The sequence below is a fragment of the Gopherus evgoodei genome, chromosome 8 (genome assembly GCF_007399415.2).
Source record: "Gopherus evgoodei ecotype Sinaloan lineage chromosome 8, rGopEvg1_v1.p, whole genome shotgun sequence".
In the NCBI taxonomy this organism is placed as follows: Eukaryota; Metazoa; Chordata; order Testudines; family Testudinidae; genus Gopherus; species Gopherus evgoodei.
The window spans coordinates 59,647,090-59,670,992 of record NC_044329.1 but is presented as its reverse complement, the minus strand read 5'-3'; the positions used below and the strand labels follow the sequence as shown (position 1 = coordinate 59,670,992).

The 23,903-nt window shown below is 40.4% G+C and overlaps 1 protein-coding gene across 1 annotated transcript in view; it reads right to left on the bottom strand.

Annotated features, from left to right (window-relative positions):
* The window catches only part of HMCN1 (hemicentin 1), a 323,599-nt gene that overhangs the window by 66,743 nt on the left and 232,953 nt on the right, over window positions 1-23,903 (bottom strand). Inside the window, exons 54-70 of the mRNA XM_030573193.1 lie at window positions 21,217-21,420; window positions 19,658-19,771; window positions 18,691-18,878; window positions 18,223-18,319; window positions 13,856-14,017; window positions 11,770-11,883; window positions 11,436-11,638; window positions 11,085-11,166; window positions 10,852-10,983; window positions 10,436-10,585; window positions 9,322-9,481; window positions 5,273-5,397; window positions 3,995-4,178; window positions 3,706-3,803; window positions 2,936-3,214; window positions 2,062-2,258; window positions 839-920 (exon numbers count right to left, since the gene is read on the bottom strand). Of these exons, the coding sequence (XP_030429053.1) occupies window positions 839-920; window positions 2,062-2,258; window positions 2,936-3,214; window positions 3,706-3,803; window positions 3,995-4,178; window positions 5,273-5,397; window positions 9,322-9,481; window positions 10,436-10,585; window positions 10,852-10,983; window positions 11,085-11,166; window positions 11,436-11,638; window positions 11,770-11,883; window positions 13,856-14,017; window positions 18,223-18,319; window positions 18,691-18,878; window positions 19,658-19,771; window positions 21,217-21,420 (2,571 nt within the window). The remainder of the gene's footprint in view (window positions 1-838; window positions 921-2,061; window positions 2,259-2,935; window positions 3,215-3,705; window positions 3,804-3,994; window positions 4,179-5,272; window positions 5,398-9,321; window positions 9,482-10,435; window positions 10,586-10,851; window positions 10,984-11,084; window positions 11,167-11,435; window positions 11,639-11,769; window positions 11,884-13,855; window positions 14,018-18,222; window positions 18,320-18,690; window positions 18,879-19,657; window positions 19,772-21,216; window positions 21,421-23,903) is intronic.

Sequence of the window (23,903 nt, the reverse complement as noted above, 5' to 3'; positions counted from 1 at the left end):
CTTCATTTTTTGTTCCTAGATGTGTGACTTTACATGTCACAGTACTGAAACACATCTTGTTTGCTTGCCCCCAGCTTACCAAGCAATCCTGTTTGCTCTGTATCAGTGACCTGTCCTTTTCATTATTTACTATTCCCTAATCTTTATATCTTTTGCAAACTTGATCAGTGATGATTTCTTGTTTTCTTCCAGGTCATTGTTCAAAATTGTTAATAGTTAATAGTTAATAGTGTAGGGTGAAAAACTGATCCCTGAAGTACCATCCTAGAAGCACATCTACTCAATGATTCCCCATTTACAATCACATTTTGGCACCTATCAGTTAGCCATTTCTTAACCCATTTAATGTGCTATGTTGATTTTGTATCATTTTAGTCTCCTAATCAAAATGTTATGTTGTACCAAGTCCAATGCCTTATAGAAGTCTAAGTATAGTGCATCAATTACATTTGTCTACAAAATTTGTAATCTCAATGCTTCCTTTCATTTGTTTATCCTTTTCCTTTTTTAAATTTAGTGTAGTTAATTTGTAAAAGGGAAGGACTAATAACTAAATAACCTTCAAGGGTACTACCAACTCCACTTCCCTTAAAAAACATCTGCTTTGTTACAGAGATCCTTTCTTAGGACCTAGTCCTTGGATCTTCTGTTCTAGAAAGGAGATGACAGATGCACTCCAAAACCAGGTAAGATCAGTGAAAATGGTACTCAAAGAGTTTTTTCTTTGTCAGGCATTATTCAACTTCATAACTTTTTCTAGCTTTTAAAAGCAGTAGATAATTCAGTATTAGGCTTACAGTATTAAAGAATGCTTTAATTGTTTCCAGATCAAGCTTACCATGCACTCTGACTAGATATTCTTTATCGTCATCTCCTGCAGGACTAGATGCCAAACACGTATATCTTCCTGTGTCTTCCACCTAAAGGATACCCAGATAACTTTAGTAGAAACTTTAGAATATGGGACCAATTCAATTAAAACAGCAAAAGTAGTAGTGATGTTCGCAGTTGTCTTTGATCAGCAGATATTGGTTAAAAAACACAAGGGAAACAGAAGAAAACAGACAAGCAATTCCTGGGAGAGTAAGCAACCAGAAATATTTGAAAGCTTGTTTATTTTATTTGGGGTAGATTGTGGCCATTAGGTGACAACCCTTTGTAGAGGTGGTTGGCAGCTGCAGCATCTGAGAAAAAAAGCACCAGGGCTAATGTGCCTCGAGTAGATACATTCTCTTCTGGTGCAGCTCTCTGCAATGAACAATCCATTAGGATGGAATAGATTGTTCTCTGAATGCATCAGCCCATACAATGGGCCAGCATGGGATGAAGTGGAGGAAATGGGACTCTGCCTCCTCCTCAAACCTTTCTTGGCATCTTGCTCCCTGAGAGAAGGTAGCACTAACAGTGCCTATGCTCTCCAGAGCACGGGAGCACAGAGACTGCTATTATGAAGAGGTCCTTTGCCTGCCTACAAAGTTTTTGGCACTCCCCTCTCTGATCCTGCACAGCCATGCAATTACCTCTCATAATCTGGTCTTTACATAGGTATTCTTGTAAAATGTATCCTTCTGCCCCCGAGAATTATTTTGACTTCTCAAATATTTATTAACATCTTTATTATCTTCTGCACCTCATAAATTGTTCTTTGTAAAGCCTTGGGGGTGGAGGGAGGAAGGGGTTTATCATATGAGCCAACAAAAAATTAGTCTGGATCTGTTTTTATCCAACTCTTCCCATGATACTGCATGATGAACTGCAAAGTTGAAGTCCAGCTGTCTTCATAGTGATTAGGGTATGTGGTTTTCGTTTTCTAGGGTTTTTTTAAGTCTCCGTTTAAATTGTCTGAGTTGATTTGAATTTTTTCTTGTATGATAAGATAAATAGCAGTGTAGCTATGGTAGCACTGGTGGTGGCAGCGGAGGCACAACTGAGCTGTACAGAGTACAAACCCGCCTGAAATCAGACTGTAGACATAGTGTGCCATGAAACTGGTGATCAGCTCAGCTCTGAAAGCCAGTCCAGGGTTTGCAAAGCCAAACATAATTTACATGTGTCAGTCACCTGAGCACTGGCTAGTCGAAGGACCTCTCCTCCTCTCAGGACATGTACATTGTCATTCTGTGGGAGTGGACGCCCATCCTTCATCCATGTGATTCTGGGGACTGGGATGCCAATAGACATACAAAAAAGCTCCAGTAGATGGTTAACAACCACAGATCTCTCTTCTGGTTGATCAGATCCATTGATATGAGGGGGCTCTGCAGCAAGGAAAGACAATTCATGTTCTTTACTAACAAAAATTCAGATTTATAAAACATGACGGGCAATCACATGGTTAGAGTAGTAGATTCTAGATTGGTGTGTTTCATTCGTGCTCAGTCACCGACTCCCTGTGTGACATATATCAACTCACATGAGTTCTCTTTGCCTCAGGTCAGCAACATTAGCGAAATAGAATCATATTTTCCTCTGTTACATGGGTGTTGTGAGACTAAACTAGTCTGTGCAAAAAGTTTTGATATCCTTGGGAGGAATACACTATACAGTAAAAGAATTTGTATTAGATCTTCAGCTGCTGTAAATAGATATAACATCGTCAAGCTATGCCAGTTTGCACCAGCTGATGATCTAGCCCACTGAATTTAATTTCTGTTACATCGAAGTTACCTGGTTAAAGCAAATTACTCTGTACATCAATATGCTGATTTATATTTAGCATGTTGCTGTTATCTGTAAATCTCAATACCAATATACAAATTTTCACCATGTCCACTCAAAGGTAAATTCCATCCCTTTAATTCTACTATCTCATGAGCACTACTTCCTGAAAATGTTCTAAATTTCTAAAAACTTTTAAATTATTTTAGGCATATTTTTCATGGATGAAATTTTAGGCATATTTTTCATCTTGTTTGAATGTAAAAATAACACTTACCCAACACTTTTAGGGAAAAGTGCTTTCTGACTTCCCCCGCTTCATTGGATGCTATACAGGTGAAACTGCCTGTGTCATCAGTCTCTGTCGTTGAAATGTGAAGAACCATTCCTTGATTACTTATAGTCAGATGGGTTCCAAGGCTTAGAGGTTGTCCATTTTTAAGCCATACCATATTGGGGGTGGGGGTGCCATCAGTAAAGCACATCATAGAAGTTGGATTGCCTTTTACTATAGTCACTTCCTCTGTTTCTCCTGCATTGTCCATGCTTGGTGGTACTGCAGAGAAACAGATATGATAATTATGGAATACACTCACACATTAATTCTTAATATAAAATAAATGCTCTGTTAAGCAATTAAATTTTCTAGGTTTCTTACACTCGTGGGGTATGTGTTTGTGTATGTGTGTTACAATTCAAGTAGAAATAATGCATCACATTTATTCAAAGAAGAAAAGTCTACAACATGTTATCTGAACCAAAAAACGTAAAGAGGGTTTTAAGGTTCAATTTCTCTTACCTTACAAAACTGTTAGCAAAATTTAAAGTTTCCATATAAAGCATTTGCCAAATATCTACTTAGTAAAGTCTTCAGTCTTGTGTTGGTAAGAAAATAAATAGAATTCGTCCTCTGAGAGGCAAAATCTCAATGTTCTCAATTATCCAGAGAGTTTCAATCAGGGGAAGATTTCTACCCTTCTGCTGTTACACTTAAAAAATTAACTACAAAATGCAACTTTTTTCACTTAATATCACAAAGAAACTTACCATAAACTTGAAGATTATAGTGTTTATTGTCCACTCCAGCTCTGTTAGATGCTACACAAGTGTACACACCAACATCAGACACCTGAGCTCTCACAATTCTGTAAAGAACACAGCTGCAGTTATCTCACCCATGGCTACCATATGGAATGCTTTGCTCCACTTTGAATATGACAGAGTATGACTGCAGAGGGCCAAATTCTACCCTGGCCTACACCAATTTCAGCAGAGTTGCATTAGGGTTAACTGAAGGCAGAATTTAGCTCAGATACCTTAGAGAACTGAAACTCACCTGAGAATCTGTCCAGCTGACAACAACCTGATCTGGGATGAGATAGAGAGAGGAAGCCCATTCTTAAGCCAGTTTATTTGTGGTGGTGGGGTGCCAACAGCAGTACATTCAATGTTTATGGAGGCATCCTGTAGGGCAGTTAGCTTCTCTGCTTCATCTTTATTATTAGCTATTGCTGGTGGAACTAAATTACATAACAGGTGAATAAGAGAGGTGTTAAAATTGGCCGTTCAAAATTATTCCTGTTCTATGGTAGCTCAGCTTGTCCTGAACTGCAAGATGTTACAGGTATTTCTATTCTAACCAAAAAAAGAATCTCACATGAAACATATCTACAGGATTCAGTAAGAACAGAGTGTCCAAACTTGGCAACCAATAGACCTTCTGATATTAGTAACTGTGGGCCACAGCTAACTTACATATACATTTACATCTTTAAAAATCAAGTGCACATTGTAATATTTACTTAGATTAGATTAACAGAAATTGCTTGCGGACTTCACCACAACTGATCACACAGGTACGTGGTGCCATATTTTCCCACTAAGAGGTTCTTATTCATTATGAAGGACCATACCTGTTGGCGCTACCCACACAAATTGTCCTGTTGGGCCTGATTCTTCCCAGTCCTGCTCCTGGGGTAGTCATTCACTCCTGTGCCAAATGAGTGTAAAATACTCCCAAAAGCAGAACACTGACACCCATTTTTACAGGTGTAAATGGCGGCACACTGTGCCAGGCAGAGGATGATTAGTCTCACTGTCCTCAGTTGTGACATTAAATCAAGAGGATCTGGTACAAAATTATTTCAGATTATTGTTTGGATTAATTTAAATCCTGAGTAAAACAAAGTTTAAAACCTGCTTCACTTCTGCATTACTCTAATTTTAAGAGGACATAATTTGACTGAGATCAACAGAGCTAAGATGTGTAAAACTTGAGTAATGAAGTGTTGAATTAGGTCCCTACAGTGTCCTTCTCCACAAAAAATAAAAAAATTAAAATAAAAAATCATCTTGGGTGGGTTTGTTTTGTTATGGAATATACCATAGGAACTGACTTCTGTTTATCACAAAATTTATTACTCAGCAATGGTTTCAATCATTTTGATCCTCTGCACTGTTATATAGAATACAATATGATATCTACATCAACAAATTACATATGAATATAGATACATAAGATTACCTAGGCAGTCACTTCTTGGCCTTATCATGTGAGTGGTAACAAAGTCAGGCTAATACGTCAGACTTCAGTCTGTCACATTTAAAAACTCACCATAAACATTCAAGTTGAAAATTCGATCTTCTTCTCCTGCATGATTAGTAGCCACACAAGTGTATTTTCCCACATCAGACGTGAGCACTCCGAAAATGTTTAAGGTGCTACCATCTGGAGTCACTCTAAAAAAAAGGTTGTAGAATACAATGAGTTTGTTTGCTAGGTTGTAAGAACAAGTAAATAAACAGCTAGTATATACATTTCAATCAAATTACTTCCCCACACACTTTCTATGGAAATTCACAAAAAGAACAGGAGTACTTGTGGCACCTTAGAGACTAACAAATTTATTCCAGCATGAGCTTTCGTGAGCTACAGCTCACTTCTTCGGATGCATAGAATGAGACACACAGACAGGAGATATTTATACATACAGAGAACATGAAAAAGTGAAAGTATGCATACCATGCATACCAACAGGAAGAGTCTAATCAATTGAGATGAGCTATCATAAGCAGGAGAAAAAAAAACTTTTGAAGTGATAATTAAGATGACCCATACAAGGTGTGGGGAGAACTTAACACAGGGAAATAGATTCAATTAGCGTAATGACCCAACCATTCCCAGTCTCTGTTTAGGCCTGAGTTAATTGTATCTAATTTGCATATAAATTTGAGTTCAGCAGTCTCTCTTTGGAGTCTGTTTTTGAAGTTTTTTTGTTGCAAAATTGCCACCTTCAAGTCTGTCACTGAGTGGTTAGAGATGTTGAAGTGTTTTCTCACTGGTTTTTGAATGTTTTGATTCCTGATGTCAGATTTGTGTCCATTTATTCTTTTGCGTAGAGACTGTCCGGTTTGGCCAATGTACATGGCAGAGGGGCATTGCTGGCACATGATGACATATCACATTGGTAGATGTGCAGTGAACGAGCCCCTGATGGCGTGGCTGATGTGATTAGGTCCTATGATGGTGTCACTTGAACAGATATGTGGACAGAGCTGGCATCGGGCTTTGTTGCAAGGATAAGTTCCTGGGTTAGTGTTTATATTGTGTGGTGTGCGGTTGCTGGTGAGTATTTGCTTCAGGTTGGGAGGCTGTCTATAAGCGAGGACTGGCCTGTCTCCCAAGATTTGTGAGAGTGAGGGATCATCTTTAAGGATAGGTTGTAGATCTTTGATGATGTGCTGGAGAGGTTTTAGTTGGGGGCTGTAGGTGATGGCTAGTGGTGTTCTGTTATTTTCTTTGTTGGGCCTGTCCTGTAGTAGGTGGCTTCTGGGTACTCTTCTGGCTCCGTCAGTCTGGATGTGGAAGCCCTCTACACCAACACTCCACACAAAGATGGACTACAAGCCATCAGGAATAGTATCCCTGATAATATCATGGCTAACCTAGTGGCTGAACTTTGTGACTTTGTCCTCAACTGTTTCACATTTGGGACAATCTATACCTTCAAGTCAGTGGCACTGCTATGGGTACCCGCATGGCCCCACAGTATGCCAACATCTTTATGGCTGACTTAGAACAACGCTTCCTTAGCTCTCGTTCCCTAACGCCCCTACTCTACTTGCGCTACATTGATGACATCTTCATCATCTGGACTCATGGAAAAGAAGCCCTCAAGGATTTCCACTGTGATTTTAACAATTTCCATCCCACCATCAACCTCAGCCTAGACTAATCCACACAAGCGGTCCATTTCCTAGACACTACTGTGCTAATAAGCGATGGTCACATAAACACCACCCTATACCGGAAACCCACTGATCGCTATACTTACCTACATGCCTCCAGCTTCCATCCAGGACACACCACACGATCCATTGTCTACAGTCAAGCTCTAAGATACAACCGTATTTGCTCCAATCCCTCAGACAGAGATAAACACCTACAAGATCTCTATCAAGCATTCTTAAAACTACAATACCCACCTGCTGAAGTGAAACAACAGATTGACAGAGCCAGAAGAGTACCCAGAAGCCACCTACTACAGGACAGGCCCAACAAAGAAAATAACAGAACACCACTAGCCATCACCTACAGCCCCCAACTAAAACCTCTCCAGCGCATCATCAAAGATCTACAACCTATCCTTAAAGATGATCTCTCACTCTCACAGATCTTGGGAGACAGGCCAGTCCTCGCTTATAGACAGCCTCCCAACCTGAAGCAAATACTCACCAGAAACCGCACACCATACAACATAAACACTAACCCAGGAACCTATCCTTGCAACAAAGCCCGATGCCAGCTCTGTCCACATATCTATTCAAGTGACACCATCATAGGACCTAATCACATCAGCCATGCCATCAGGGGCTCGTTCACTGCACATCTACCAATGTGATATGTCATCATGTGCCAGCAATGCCCCTCTGCCATGTACATTGGCCAAACCGGACAGTCTCTACGCAAAAGAATAAATGGACACAAATCTGACATCAGGAATCAAAACATTCAAAAACCAGTGGGAGAACACTTCAACGTCTCTAACCACTCAGTGACAGACTTGAAGGTGGCAATTTTGCAACAAAAAAACTTCAAAAACAGACTCCAAAGAGAGACTGCTGAACTCAAATTTATATGCAAATTAGATACAATTAACTCAGGCCTAAACAGAGACTGGGAATGGTTGAGTCATTACACTAATTGAATCTATTTCCCTATGTTACGTTCTCCTCACATCTTCTATGGGTCATCTTAATTATCACTTCAAAAGTTTTTTTTCTCCTGCTGATGATAGCTCATCTCAATTGATTAGACTCTTCCTGTTGGTATGCATGGTATGCATACTTCCACCTTTGCATGTTCTCTGTATGTATAAATATCTCCTGTCTGTGTGTTCCATTCTGTGCATCTGAAGAAGGGAGCTGTAGCTCACAAAAGCTCATGCTGAAATAAATTTGTTAGTCTCTAAGGTGCCACAAGTACTCCTGTTCTTTTTTGCGGATAAAGACTAACATGGCTACTACTCTGAAACCTATGGAAATTCAGTTATAAATCTATTACTCTATTCAAAATTTTAGCTCCCAGAGAAATTGTTTTTAAATCTATTATTATGGACATATTTCATGAAATTCTGGTTTAAGGATTGAGGTGTTTTAGCTTCCATTTAGATTCAGTTCCATCCAATTGCAGTCAAAATATGTCCATCATTCTGAGTATTTTTACATACATGTTATATCCTTGGAGGCAACAGCTTTAGGAAGAAATCACTGGAGACACAGAGAGCTGTAAACCTTGGAGCAGCCATTTATTGCTACACACAGAACTAACCAACAGCCAGCCAAACAGGCTGGGTTATCCCCTAATAATCTGACTCAATTGCCATATCAACACAAGATTCTATTACCACAACAACCAAATACACAACAATACAGCTCCCACCTCTTAAACCTCATCTGATAGGAACAACTATTCAAATGAGAAACTTAGAGATATTATGTGCCAGTCTCTGAAATACTTAAAACACAGAATCATGGAAGATTAGGGTTGGAAGAGACCTCAGGAGGTCATCTAGTCCAACCCCCTACTCAAAGCAGGACCAACCCCAACTAAATCAAAATAAAATAAAAATAAAAGATGTAAAAATAAAAATAAAAATAAAAACGTTGAGTAAGATATTATGTCACTTTCCCAGATTTGTGTATCTAGTTGTATAGGCTGTTGGGGGTACTCTAAGTTGTGCCTCTGGAGTGGACCTGGTATCCCCACAATTGCAAAGACATAAAGATGGCTTACAAGCAACATTTGTGTCCCCCTTCACCCTGAGTTGTATCAGCACCAAACAGCTTGTCCTAAGGATCTGGTACGTTGTCTCACAAATCATGTATTTATTAGATCTACCTTGTGTATAACTACTTATTCTGAAGTAGGCAGAAGAGAGGGTAACACTATTTGGTTAGCTAGATATATTATGTAAAACAAAACAGATGAGCAACAAATCTACATAATTAACAAAATATCCTAGAATTAGAGAAATTAAGGACAGAAAAGATCAATGTCACGTACTAAAGTTAGATTATTCAGGCTCATAGTTTTATAATGCTTCTGCCTATGCCTTACAGAGGTTGCAGACTGAGAGAACACAGGATTTTATTTTTACTCGCCTTATTCTTTGTGATTCATTGCTGGTAACTGGGTTTCCATCTTTAAGCCACTGAATAGCAGGTCTGGGAATTCCTTTGGCTTCGCAGACAAGTTGGATACTTTCCCCAAGGAGGATGCTTACTTCACTTGGCATTTCAGATCCAACAATATTTGGAGGAACTTTTGGGAGAGGGGGTGAAATTCTAATCAGTTAGTTAAATGGGGATAAACCAGGAGCAACTCCATTATTTCAATGGAGTTTCTCCCATTAGATCAAATTAATAGGGAATGTGTATATTCCTCCTGATGGGATGTTTACAAAGGTGGCTAGAAAAATCAACTTTAACCATTTCATAATCCTTCCAGTGTGTACAGTAACCTGTTCATGTTCAGCAGATTGATAATAATAGATAATGCTACCTTTAGCATCTATTATAGCAATGCAAATAAAATCTATTGGATACCCTGATGCAGCAAACACTTAAGCACATACTTAACTCTAAACATGTGAGTAGCTCCCATGAAGTCCACAGGATTATTCACACACTGAAAGTTAAGCACATGTTCAAATGCTTAGCATCCCTAGTGACGCAGTGACACATTACTCAGCCCTAACCATTATTCCATTACTCCACTGATTTTTTTTTTCATAAAGATGATGTGTCACAGTTTTCCTTTATAACCTCCTTTTGGCATCAAACATCATCTAGCAAAAGAGCCATAGCATATTACTGCTCCTGAAACCCTTTTGGGCTCCACAATGTTCTACTCACACTGAGATTCGTGTAGCATTAGTGTCCAGTGTGATGGAGCCAGTTGCTGTGATCAGCAACGACCATATGGAAACAGTGCAATATAGCAAATAAACCTATGATTTTCAAACTGCAGTGTAGTTAGATGTAGAGAATATTCTTTTGCATACCAATTTCTGAATAACATTGCAGCAAAGTTTTGTTATCCTTATTTTTTGCTACTAGTTCCCTGATAGAAATGATAGTACTGATTCTCCGCTCTGCTCTACCAGTTTTATATAGCTAAATCATCTTCATTGTCTTCAGTGGACTTAACACCAGTTTTATGCCAGTGTAAGTGGCCAGTAAGCATGATTCTGTTTAGTGCATACACATACTGTACCTTGAATGGAAAGGATGTAACTCTTCTGTGCTTTTCCTTCTACATTTGAAGCTATGCAAGTGTAGTTTCCACTATCTGAAATCTGAGAGCGGGCAATCTGCAGCTTGCTTCCTCCAGACAAAATATGTATTTCAAGTGAGTCAGAGTTTTCTAAAAACACACAGATAAGAAAGAGTTGATTAGTATTAGAACTAGTCAGAAACAGCAAACACATTTTGTGAAAAAAATTCATCAACAGATCAAAAATTTAAAAAGATTTTATCCCGCTCTAGTTCATATAAGGGGTAGTAAATATAGGGAGAGAGGGAGGAGAAACAAAATAATAGACCCTGAAAACACCACAGGAAAGAACACTATGATCTATTATAGGAAAGAAAACGGGGGCGGGCAGTGAAACCAGGAAGGAAAAACATTACCTATATGCTTCCCATTCTTTAGCCATATTAGTGTTGGTGGAGGAATTCCAGTAGCATCACATGCAAAGGTGACAGGATTACTGATCGTTTCATTGATCCAGTCTTGTTCAGGGCCTTCTATACTTGGTGGAACTATTAAATAGAACAGCAGCTGCATAAATACTTAGTTACCGAATTCCTTAGTAAACTAACTTTGGTTCAGTTTTACTGTAGATAATGTGGTATATGCTCACCATAAACATTAAGATGGAAATTTTTGTCATCTCGCCCTGCAATGTTTATGGCTTTACACACATACTGGCCAGTGTCAGACACCTAAAATGGAAAAAGAATTTTTATGTACTGGGTCAATTTTCCTGAAGATGATAACAGACCTTTTAACACTAGAATCCCCTAGTGGTCATGGGTCTGCTATAGTTACACTTAAAAAAGGCTTTGCCATTTGTAATCAGAACTTGATTCAAAGCCCATTGAATTTAACAGAAAGACTCCCACTGACTTCAATGGTCATTGGGTCAGACCTATAAAGAGCAAAAATAACTGGTCAAGAATGACAAAGTGTGCGTTAGACTAATTTAGTATACCTCAGCACTCTTGATTTGTAGCATTTGTCCATCTGCTAGGATCTCTATGTTTGCAGACTCCGTGATCATGCGTCCATTCTTGTACCATGTGATAACAGGTGGTGGGACTGCATTGGACTCACACTCTAAGGTCACTGGGATTCCCACTCTCACAGTCACCACTGCAAGAGATGCTCCACTCTGGTCTTTAATATTCGGGGGGACTGGAGAAAAAGTTAAAAGAAATATTTTCTTCCTTGTTTTGTGAGGAGGGGAAAAATCAACCTAAGAAAAATGGAAGATGTTCTCATTTCATACTAATAAATATTATTTAATATGATAGTGAAAAACAAACCATAAACAGTAAGGAAACTCTTTTTCTTGCTTTCTCCAGCTTGGTTTCTGGCTATACAAATGTATTCACCACCATCTGAGACTCTGGCTCGAGGAATTTGCAGAGTCCGACCACCTAAAGTGATCCAAAGAGAGAAGGTGAGTTAAAATGACTTCTAGATTTATTCTGTAGTTATTGTATTAATCTGAAATTAAATTTTGCAATAACGTTTTCTACGAACTGCAATTTAGGCACTAGATTAGCATAAGATTCTAAAGAGCAGCACTGCTCTTGCTGACTAGCGCTGCCTAAACCTTAGAGAAATGTCCTTAGTGAATTACAATTTTGAGGTGAAATTCTTGGCTGGTGTAAATATGTGAAACACCACCAATGGAGCTTTCACCAGAGAATTTGGCCCATTAATACTCTTCTTCACCCTCTTTTCCTTCGCAGCTACTTCCTCCCTCCTAACACAATCATGGCCTTTCCACTTAGCTCCCCGACAATCCCCTCCTTCCTTTACTGCTCTCACATGACTTCCCCCGTTTGTGGACTAGCTCCGTCCAGATATCTGCCAGTAGGCTACAGGCCTGCATCCCAGCTACCGGTAAGCAGTTCCATGTCAGTTATTTCCCATACACCTACAAACATACAGCCCTGCTAATCCATCTCCAGCATGTCAAGTCAGAACCCATAGCAGGGAATTGGATTGCATTAGGATCTCTAGTTTTCAGCATTAGAAGTGGAGGGCTGGGTGTAGGTCAGGGTGGTTTCCTGACATGATTCTTGTGACAAATAGGGCAACTTCCTATAATATCCTTGAAAACCCTTACTATATTAAGCTTATGTATTATTGTGGGCCAGGATTGCATGTAAGCTCTCCAGGGGGGAAATGTGACAGATGTGAGACCTGGGAGTTGAGAAGCCTATACTGAAAATGTGCCAGATATGTATGGACTTTTGGCTAGGGAAAAGTTAATGCAAAATTCCCCAACTCCAGTTATGCAAAAACATACTTTTGAAGCCACCTCTGAGGAGAGGGTCATTGTCTGCTGGTTACCAGTTACAGAAGATCAAGATCAAAGGTCCAAGTTGTATAAAGATATGGCTGACTTGCCCAACTTTGGTTTGGGTTCCAGATCAAAGACAGATGAACTTGTAACCACCGGAGCCCTAAGCTGGAGTTGAGAGTAACTTCACATAAGCTTTTTAGCATTCATGCAGAGTATTTTATTGTTTTAATATTTTTCTCTGTAATGCTTTTACTTTAAGAAAAAGCATGCTTGCTTAAAGAAGTTGTTTGGTAACTTATAGCTGCAGGAAATACACTGGTCATAGCCCTCTGAGAGGTGTTGTCCTTCTAAGCAGACTGGCTTGCTGGGGATATCACAGCATAAGGCAAGGAGCTGTGCGGCCTTAAATTCCCCAGTCAGGAGTGAGTGAGACATGGGTCTCTTCCCAAGAGAGGTGACAAGTGGGAGCCAGAAGCATAAAGCGGGTGCCCTTGGTGGACCACAGATGTAGTTACAGGTGTAGTTACCCTGAAACTGTAACAATTCCTACTCCACTTACTCCCTGATAGACGCTCACAGCCCTTATTGCCTAAGGTCCCTGCAGTACCTCTGTCCTAGAAACCCTTAGGAAATAATAAATTCCCACTGGGAATTAGCAAGGTTCTTAAGGGTTGAGTTGAGGGGCCAATTCCCACTGAAGTCTGTGATAGGGTGGGGGGGTTTTTTGTGGTCCAGACAAATGGGATTCAGATTGGATCCTTGGTTGATAAAGTGACTGTCTCAATCAATCATCATTCCTTTGAAATAGTCTGTGCTATATGAGCTGTCCAACAGTCTGATCCACAGCAACACAAACGGTTGTTTGTTCCAATCCTTCCAGCCTGATTGTTTCTTTTAACAGTGACCCCATTCAAAAGCAACAGAGATTCTAAAATATTTTAACTATAAGAGGCCAGATTTATTACTTGTATAACTCCACTTAATGGAGCTACACCCAGAGTAAAGTTGGCTCTACATATTTTGCTGTCATATTTATCTACAGAAAAGGAAAGGATGAGATCCCAGAGTTTACAGAAACAGCAGCGATTCCTCACCAGGCATAATGAGAGCATTAGTATTCAAGCTGATAGGTTTTCCATGCTTGAGCCAGCTGAGATCAGGAGGTGGGAAGCCAGTAACCTCACAGGTCAAGGAGACAAAATTATTCACCACCACAGTCAAATTCTCAAAATTAGTACCCACAACACTTGGAGGAACTGCAGAAAGAAATACAGTAATAGAACATACTTCAGTGTCAGCAAACAATACTTCCAAAGACCCTTAATTACTAAAACAAAAGCTGAGTTGCTGAGTGCTGCCAAATGGCTGAGTTAAAAACATCTCTCACATCCCATGCACTGATCCTCAGCGTTCTGCAAGTATCTGGAAATACAGTGATTAAAGCCAACCCTGCTCTCATCTCCTTTTCTACAATTCCTTAAAGCCTTACCAATGCACCCACAGTTTCTTCCCTTCATGGAGACATGGCAGCGATGATGTAGCCTGTGCTGAAAGGGGGAGTGAGTAATTCCAGATTCAGGAATTTTAAAGCAAATCATTTCTCAGGACATTTGCTCTGTAATAACTAATTTGGAGATTACCGTGTCAGGGTGAACAGGAGGACTATACATCTTTTTGCTGATTTTGTATTTTTATTCCTGTTTCTTCTGCAATATTTTCATTACTGAGAAACCCCAAAAAGATTCTTTCAGAATAGAGTTTTTTCCCTCCCTTCATGTCCAGACAGGTCTGATTTATAACTGGTTTGCTGTGCAGTTTAAGATACTGCTATGTGTGTGGAGGGGCTTCCCACTCACAAATTAATTTAAAGACAAAATAGTTCAAAATTTGGTCCTACTCTGCATTTTCACTTTAAAACAAAATATTTGTAAATCTATTCCTCTCATTGAGATCTGAATTCAGGATTCCATGTTTCTTCTGCAGCGCTGATACCCCCAACTCTGAAAGAAATGTAGGAGAGAGTTACTGGCTTTCTTTTCGGTAGTACAGCCATTGCGGGGAACATGGATTCCTGATCTTAGAACATGGCAAAAGAACGTGATCAACTGTTCTAGGTCATATCCGCCAATTACTCTCCAGCTGTTGTGTCACTGCAGTGACACAAAGCAGTGGTCATTAAGTCAGGTTTATGGCTGTTTTGTGGCACGAAGAGGCATAGAGCAACCTGAGTCAACTAGTGAATCTGGCTTATAGTTTTAAGATTTAAATATGCGGATCCTGTGTGATCAATACATTTGTTCAACATGAGCATAAAATTCTACCATTAGTGTAAGTGGAGAATTCCATGTACACTATGTGTACATTGTTGTTATCCACAGAAATTTGAAAGTCTTGAAGTTCAGAGATCAACTTAACAAACAAATGTTTGAAAATCAGGATAGCAGAAGAACATTGTAGTTTAAAAACAAAACCTGAACATCAGAAAGTCCAGAAATATACTGTTAAAGTTCCAACAGCAGTCTTGGGATGTGATCCCAATGGAAAGTCTGCCATTGACTTCAGCTACCTTTGGATCATGTCCTTAACTGTGCCTTGAGGTGGAAGAAACCCACTAATTGCCACATGAAAGAAATTTAAATCTTTCCTAAAACATATGGATTAGATTAGAATAGGCTTTTTTTGTACTATACAACTGAAATTCCCATGCCCTTTACAGGAGAATAATGGGCTGATCTTGTGAAGGCATATAGATTATAGAGGTCTGTGATTGTATTCAGGGAAGACATAGATAAAGGTGATATGTCTTCTATGATGTTTTGAATAGAGTGGGTTATCGAACTGATAAGGGGTTCTGTGGGGATCATATGCAGAAGGTTATGTTATATGCTGAGATCTCTGAACCATACCACGATGGAAAGTGTGGATGCAGTCTCCAGTGTCTACTTGGGTTTACAAGGTCATAACCCAGTATGAAGTTTTTCATGATATAGTGTATAAGGTAGGTCTTCAGCCCACAGCTGAAAGTTAGAAGGAGGAGTGGACATGGGTCAGAAATAAAGGGGTAGATTCAAAGTTAGTTCTGAAATCTTAACTGAATAAGTCCTTTTTGCAGCTTTGAGTTTTTAAAAATAGAAAATGTTCTAATTTCCTGACCGCATTTACATTTGTTTTATACTCGTGAATCTGAAAATCCCATCCTTCCAACTTTATTTTATTCCAACAATATCACTCTACTGTTATTTTAAATGGGATTATGAATACTGTAACTCTATTTCAGCAAAATATTTATCCTTGGAATTTTGGGGGTTTTTTAAAGAGAAGAAAAGTAAGTTTCTAAGACATTTCTATTCCTGATTATTTTTAAACATTATTTTTCATTTAATTAAAATGTTAATTTTCAAAATTAATTTTCTTGAAAAATGTTATTTAATAAAAGAATCACAAAACATGCTATTACCCTAGATCCTTGCAAATAAAAAAAATCCCTCTAATTCAAACATGACAGTCAATAAAAAGACATTGCCATGCACATAAGACAATAAAGATTTTTACATTGGTGCAATTGGCTTCATTACAGCGGTCCCATTCATGGCCTAGTGCAGGGGTCGGCAACCTGTGGCATGTGAGCCAATTTTTGATGGCACGCAGCAGCAGGCTGAGCGGCTCAGCCCACAGCCACTCTGGGGTTCCGGCTGCTGCTCCATTGCCAGCCGGGGTCCCGGCCGCCGGCCCCACTCAGTGCCATCTGCTGGCCTGAGGACCCCCAGGGAACCCCAGGCTGGCAATGGGCTGAGCAGGCCGGTGGCTGAGACCCTGGCTGGCAGGAGCTGGTGGCCAGAACCCCAGAGTGGTGGCGGCCTGAGCCACTCAGCCCGCTGCCGGCCTGGGGTTCTATTCATTCAGTTGGTGGCAGGCTGAGCAGGGCTGGCAGTGGGCTGAGTGGCTCAGTCCGCTGCCAGTCTGGGGTGCTGGCAGCACTCAGCGAGGTGCCGGCAGCACTCAGCCTGCTGCTGGTCTGGGGTTCTGTCTGCCGGCCCCGCTCAGCCTGTCAGCCTGGGTGAGCAGAATCCCAGGCTTGTAGTGGGCTGAGGGTGCTGGCGGCCGGGATCCCAACTGGTAGGAGCTGGCAGATGGAACCCTAGACCAGCAGCGGGCTGATCAGCTCAGCCTGCTGCCGGTCTGGGATCCGGCCACCAGCCCCACTCAGCCCAGACCAGCAACAGGCTGAGTGGGGCCTGGGATCCTTGTCTGGAGTTCCAGCCACCAGCCCCACTCAGCCCGCTGCCAGTCTGGGGTCCAGCCCAACCCGCTGCTGGTCTGGGGTTCAATTCACTTAGGTGGCAGTGAGCTGAGCGGGGCCGGTGGCTGGGACCTGAGACCACCAACAGGCTGAGCAGCTCAGTCTGCTGCCAGTCTGAGGTCCTGGCTGCTGGCACCACTCAGCCCGCTGCCGGTCTGGGGTTCCGTCCACCAGCTTCTGCCAGCTGGGATCCCGGCCACCGGCCCCCCTCAGCCTGCTACTAGCCTGGGGTTCTGCTCATCCAGGCTGGCGGGAGGCTGAGCGGGACCGGCGGCTGGGACCCCAACTGGCAAGGGGCCAGCAGCTGGAACCCTAGAACTTCAGCAGGCTTAGTGCTGCCAGCACCCCAGACTGGCAGCGGACTGAGCCACTGAGCCCCCCACTGGCCCTGCTCAGCCCACCACAGGCCCACTCAGCCCGCTGCCGGCTGAGTGAATGGAACCCCAGACCAGCAGCAGGCTGAGCAGGGCCAGCGGCTGGACCCCAGACCAGCAGCAGGCTGAGTGGGACTGGTGGCTGGAACCCCAGACAAGGATCACACTAAATTGATAAGATCTGCATTTTAATTTTATTTTAAATGAAGCTTCTTAAATATTTTAAAAACCTTATTTACTTTAAATACAACAATAGTTTATTTCTATAACATAGACATAGAAAGAGACCTTCTACAAAATATATTACTGGCATGTGAATCCCTAAATTACAGTGAATTTGGCACACCACTTCTGAAAGGTTGCTGACCTCTGGCAAGTGCATTATTCCGGAAGCTTTATTTGAGGGCTTAGGTGGGATTTAAACACTGCAGAGACATTGTGAAGGTCCTCTGCACAGGAGTATATATATATATAGAAATATATATGGTAGCAGTGAGCTGGCGCCACAGAGTATCAGCAATCCTAAGTCCTCCATTCAGCAAGGTACTTATGTACGTGCCTAACATTTCACACATGAGTAGTCTCATTGACCTTAAGAGCACTAACTAAATGCTGGAAGTGAGGCACATGCTTAAGTACATTGCTGAAATGAGTGAGTTTAAACTAATACAGAATTTGCAGACTGTTTACTTGCAATTGAAATATGAGCCACATGAACAGTAATGCAGCATTAATTTCCTTTATTTCAAAAGGGAACAATCAGCATTTTAGGAAACAATAATCTTACCGTGAACATTAAGGTTAAAATACTTTTTGGCACTTCCGGCTACGTTCTCCACAACACACACATACCTGCCGGTATCTGTTATTTGGGAATTTAGGATCTAAAAGAGAAAACAGGCTTCAGTAGAACTAATACGAGGTCATTTACACTTAAAACTGCAAGATATGTATTGCTGATGTATTAGTGTTATTAGAGGGATAACAATAACCAGTGTCATGGACAGGTCAGCCTAGGGAAGTATGCACTCCTGCTACCCAAAGGGACCTGCTCTGCCAGCCTGCGTGTTTCAATCACTGGGAAAGTCAGCATCTTTCACATTTATTTTTAATTTTGTAGTAATTTAATGAATCCTCTTAAATGAATTAAAAATAAAGGCCTGATTCTCCACACCATTTTAATGCCTGTGTAAAGAACAGAGCTGAGACTTGGGCCTAACTTTTTTACTATTCTACCAACACATTCCACTTTTACCTGTAACATCCTTCCACCGGATAAAGACCTGTGTTGGTCATCTTCTACTAGGAGCTGGCCATCCTTTTGCCAAGTTATGCTTGGAGCAGGGCTGCCAGTTGCCACACATTCCATCACTGTGGTCTTGTTCACAAGCACAGTGACCTCTTCAGGCAGATCAACATCAGCTCCGTTAATGGATGGTGGCACTACATAGCATGCAAAGCGAAACAAGGAGATTGCTATATAATACCATATAAGCAGTGATTTCTTTGTGAAATTGCCAGAGGGATAGAGCCACACATAGATCTTGAATTTGCAGGTTAAGATAAAGAGAACTTCACAGTTAATTAGAGAACAATAATAAAATCCCAAGGAAAAATACAGCACCAGGTCCTCAGCTGGCATAAAGCAGCATAGCTCCAGGGACTGCAACGGAGCTACAGCTATTTACACCAGCCAGGGATCTGGTTCAGAATGGAGAAGAGGGTTAAAATAATTTTCCTGCTTGGAAGTTGAGTTTTTAGAGCTAAGACAAAGGAGGATTTCCAAGGCATTCCCCTCATCCTATTAATAAATCACTGGTTCTAGCAGTTTTGGAGTTGGAAAAAAAACTGAGTACACACAAAGCCAAGGCAAGAAGCACAAAGATTTCCTAGAGTATGTCTCTGACTGGATCATATAAGACTTAGACTTTGAAGGCATCCAAGCCAACTTATGGAACATTCCTACAGACTGTTAGGAATAACTCCAATACAATTATATAGAAATTATCTAAAAATCTATAGCATTAACAGAAAACAATGCCAATGATATAGAATTCTATAGCAGGGATATATATTTTTATTATCTTTTATATGATCTTACTGAGCTATTCTATAAAATGTAATCATTCTCTATTAATTTCAGCAGGACTTTTCCTGGTCTTTTGCCATAAAAAGTGATTTTAGAATTTTTAAAAACAGAAAATAATGCAAGATTAGCTCACATTGCACATGGACATCATATTGAATGGAATCTTCTCCAGCTTCGTTTACAGCCACACACGTGTATCTCCCAGCATCTTCTGCTTGGGCCCGTGGAATCTGTAACACTCTGCCTCCTGGAGGGAAAACACATTCAAGATTTAAATCTAAAATCAAGTGATTTCCATCACTCAAACATACCACATTCCTCGGGAGACCAGAGTCAATGATGTCATACATGACTGGGGGCAAAGGGCTGGGTATGGAATTTTCTCCCCATTGGTTTGTCTTGAATGATCTCTTTCAGTTCTGGACTAACTAAAGCTTTTTGTTTCATAGTTGCTTCCTCTACATCCAGCCTGGTTTTAGTTGGAGGTTCATAATAAAATGTTAGCAAAGAATTAATTCCATTGGAAGGAATCTTTGGAGACTATCAGCAACAGAGTTGTTGATCAATCTAGAAGTGAAACTTTCCACAGTGAGCTAATAGAAAACTTTGTCACTGACTCCATTAGAGAAAGTATATCAAACTGTAGAATATTTGCTGTTTGGTAAACTATGCATGACTGGAAATTTTCACTCTCAGTGCTCAGTTATATGTGGTTTTACTCTTTGATTTTCTTCTTTATTTAAAATATTATCCCTTAACAAATTGGTGCAATTCCCTCGCTGCTCAGAGAAGAGAACAAATGTTGGAAATAATACAGATCCAGATTGTGGCTGGCTTCTGAACAGACAAGCAGAGATGGGGAGGGCGCAAGGAGCCTTCCCACCTATATGCTGTACCCTCTGCATAGAATCCAGATAAAACTGCTGTCCTAAGTGCAGGAACTACTCCCTACAAGTGCTCCCTGTAGCATGAGCTTCTCCAAAGGGATGGGTAGCAGGAGGCCATGGGCCTGATCCCAATCTGTCTGCATGAGGCAGGGGAGCTGATTAGCTAGACAAGGAAGTGCACTCTGAATCCTCTAAAGCAAAGTGTGCTCTGAGGAGCCCTGGGACACATTGTATCACTCAGACAAAATCCCTTTTGGAGCTTCTCTGGGATGATGTGTTTCTGCACAGCCCCTTACTCAAGGCTGTATCTAAAGGGCACAACCAAGCCACCAGAATGTGAACAAATCACCTATTTGCAGGGTTCCACAGGGACTATTCCATTTTAGTGTTTCCATGGCTTTCACCATCGATGGAGAAATGTTAGTACTCCAAATGTGATTGTTTTGTTAAAGTGAAATGCAGAAGGAAATGTAACAACAACAGTGGATTGTAGGTGTTGTTCAATGTCTCTGTTGCATATTCACCTGCATCTGTCAATCAGCATGTAATAGCTGAATGTCCATATTCACGATCTGTTAAGGGATTATACTTTAAATAAAGAAGAAGAAAAATCAAAAGCATATATAAAGTCTGAGCACTGGGAGTGAAAATTTCCAGTCAAGAAAAAATGGATTGAGAAGGATGCACATCCAAAATTAATTATTAGTAAATTGAGTACTTTGAAGATGAAAATGCAATTGCCATGTAAGTGCTAAGTATTATCATTATTTATTAAGCTCATCAGGTGATATGTTAAAATACCCACCTGGTAATATCAATATTTCATCACTGGAGCTCAGAGGGTAGCCATCTTTATACCATGTGAGAACAGGAGGAGGCACAGCATTGGTCTCACAATACAGAGAAAGAGGATTGTTGACAATCACATATTTGGTTTCTCCACCTCTGCCTGTATCTACTGTGTTACCAAGTTCCCATGCTCTAGGAGGCTTTTGGAACCTAGGAGGAACTACATTCAGACAGAAAGAAGAGGTTAGAGTTAGGATTTTATAGCAGAAATCCATATTTGGACAATCTAGTAACAAAAAAATACTGGAGTTAAATAGCATCTTTAAGCTACACAGCAAATAAGCATTCTAAATTAGATCCCATAACATCAGCCATGTACTCCATGCACGAAAATCCCAAGGCCCAGCAGCAGTGTGAACATGGTCATGCAAACAGTTTAAGCGCTACAATTAATGTACTGGGCACTTCCTGTAGGTTAATGATTGACTAAATAGGAAGAACTGATTAAAATAGAAAAGCCAGGAGAGGACATTACTCCAAGTTAACTCAAAGCTGTTTGGGACAAGTATTGTGTTTATCCAAGATTTTCATAAGTGACTAGTGATTCTGGATGTCCAACCTGAGACATCTTAAAGGCACCTGATTTTTTAAGAAAAATAAATTTTAGAAGTGCCTTATTGTTTTACCCATCATCACTGCTCTTACAGCTAGTGGGCAAATAGGTTTTCTTTCTCCTACCACCTTTGTTCAGGCAAAACTTCTTGTGAAATAAAATTTGGTGAACTATTACACAAGAAATCAACCTAACCGCCAGAGCATAGGCTAGCACACAGGCCTGGGAATGAGGAGAGCTCATATCTAGACGTAGATCTGCCAACCACTAGCTATGTGACCTTGGGTAAGTCACTTAACTATCAGTGCTCATCTTCCCCCTCTGTAAATGGAAATATTTGACACTTTCCTTTCTTTGTAAATAGATTTTAGATTTATAGATGAAAAGTGCCAAGTATGTTTTCTCTCTCTTATGCTAAACAAGTTATAAAAACATTTTTTAAATGAGTTTTTGGAGCTATCTTTTTTGTGTATGCATACAGGGCCTAGCACAATGGGGCTGGAGGCTGGGGCCATTAGTGCTACTGGGTGCTGTAGGGAGAAACTTAATATTGATGCAAAAATGATATTAATAAAATGATTGTAAATCTTTTAGATTGTTACAAATTTGTTTGCACCTTTACTGAATAGAAAATGTAACTACAAGAATGTCATAGCCAGGACAATGCTTGGGAATATAACAATACATATGTTTAGTTGGTTATGTTACAAAGCATTTAATCTAATCAAAGAAATACCAGACGGTATCCACGCCTGTCTCCCAAGGACAAGCAAGCCTCAAGAAGAGAAACCACTTAAAACACTCATTCTAAAAAGGAATAGGGGGTGTGTTATCAGAGTCATAAATCTAGGTTGTAAAGTAACCATACCAATGCCTTTTCTTTTCAAAGGAAAAACTTTGCTTGTGTTTTTGAAACTCCAGGAAAAAACATGTGTAGCTGGAAATGTTTTACACTTTTGTTTATTTCTTAAATGTTGAAATGACAAACACCTTTGTGAAAGTCCTGCTTGCAAATACATTAGCTAAATGCAAAGCTCCAAATATAACTCCTAAAGTCATTGCTATGTAAATAGTAAAATGCTTTATGTACAACTTGAAATCTAATGACCTTGCTAAACTGACTACTACTACTAAGCCACTTAAGTATAGAATATTTACATTAATGGAGAATTAAATAATTACTGGCAATGCACAAGCAAATCCTCATTAAACTCAGGAAGACAAAAACATTATAGTTACAAAAATCTTCAATGTAGAACCAACAACTTAAGCTAAAGACTTTCTAAGAATAATTGAAATTTAAAAGACTGTTTTGAGAACTGAAAACCTGGATATAAAGAACAGGAGTGTTGGTGGACTTGTTGAAAACAGAATTTCTTTTCTGTCAAACACTAATAAAAATGAAAGAGAATAGACTGAATAAAAGGAAAGAGTTAATGTCTGAAGCTGTCTGGCTACAAGAAGAACAAAGGCAATTAAAGAAATATTACAAAAAGAAATGTTACGGTTCTGGGGCTGGTTTTGTTCAACATCTTATTTAATGATCTGGATGCTGGGATGGATTGCACCCTCAGCAAGTTCACGGATGACACTAAGCTGGGGGGAGAGGTAGATATGCTAGAGGGTAGGGATAGGGTCCAGAGTGACCTAGACAAACTGGAGGATTGGGACAAAAGAAATCTGATGAGGTTCAACAAGGACAAGTGCAGAGTCTTGCACTTAGGATGGAAGAATCCCATGCACCGCTACAGGCTGGAGACTGACTAGCTAAGCAGCAGTTCTGCAGAAAAGGGCCTGGGGATGACAGTGGATGAGAAGCTGGATATATGAGTCAGCAGTGTACCCTTGTTGCCAAGAAGGCTAATGCCATATTGGGCTGCATTGTAGGAGCATTGCCAGCAGATCGAGGGAAGTGATTATTCCCCTCTATTCAGCACTGGTGAGACCCCATCTGGAGTACTGCATCCAGTTTTGGCGCCCCCACTACAGAAGGGATGTGGACAGATTGGAGAGAGTCCAGAGGAGGGCAACAAAAGTGATCGGGGGCAGGGGGGCATGACTTACGATGAGAGGCTGAGGGAACTGGGCTT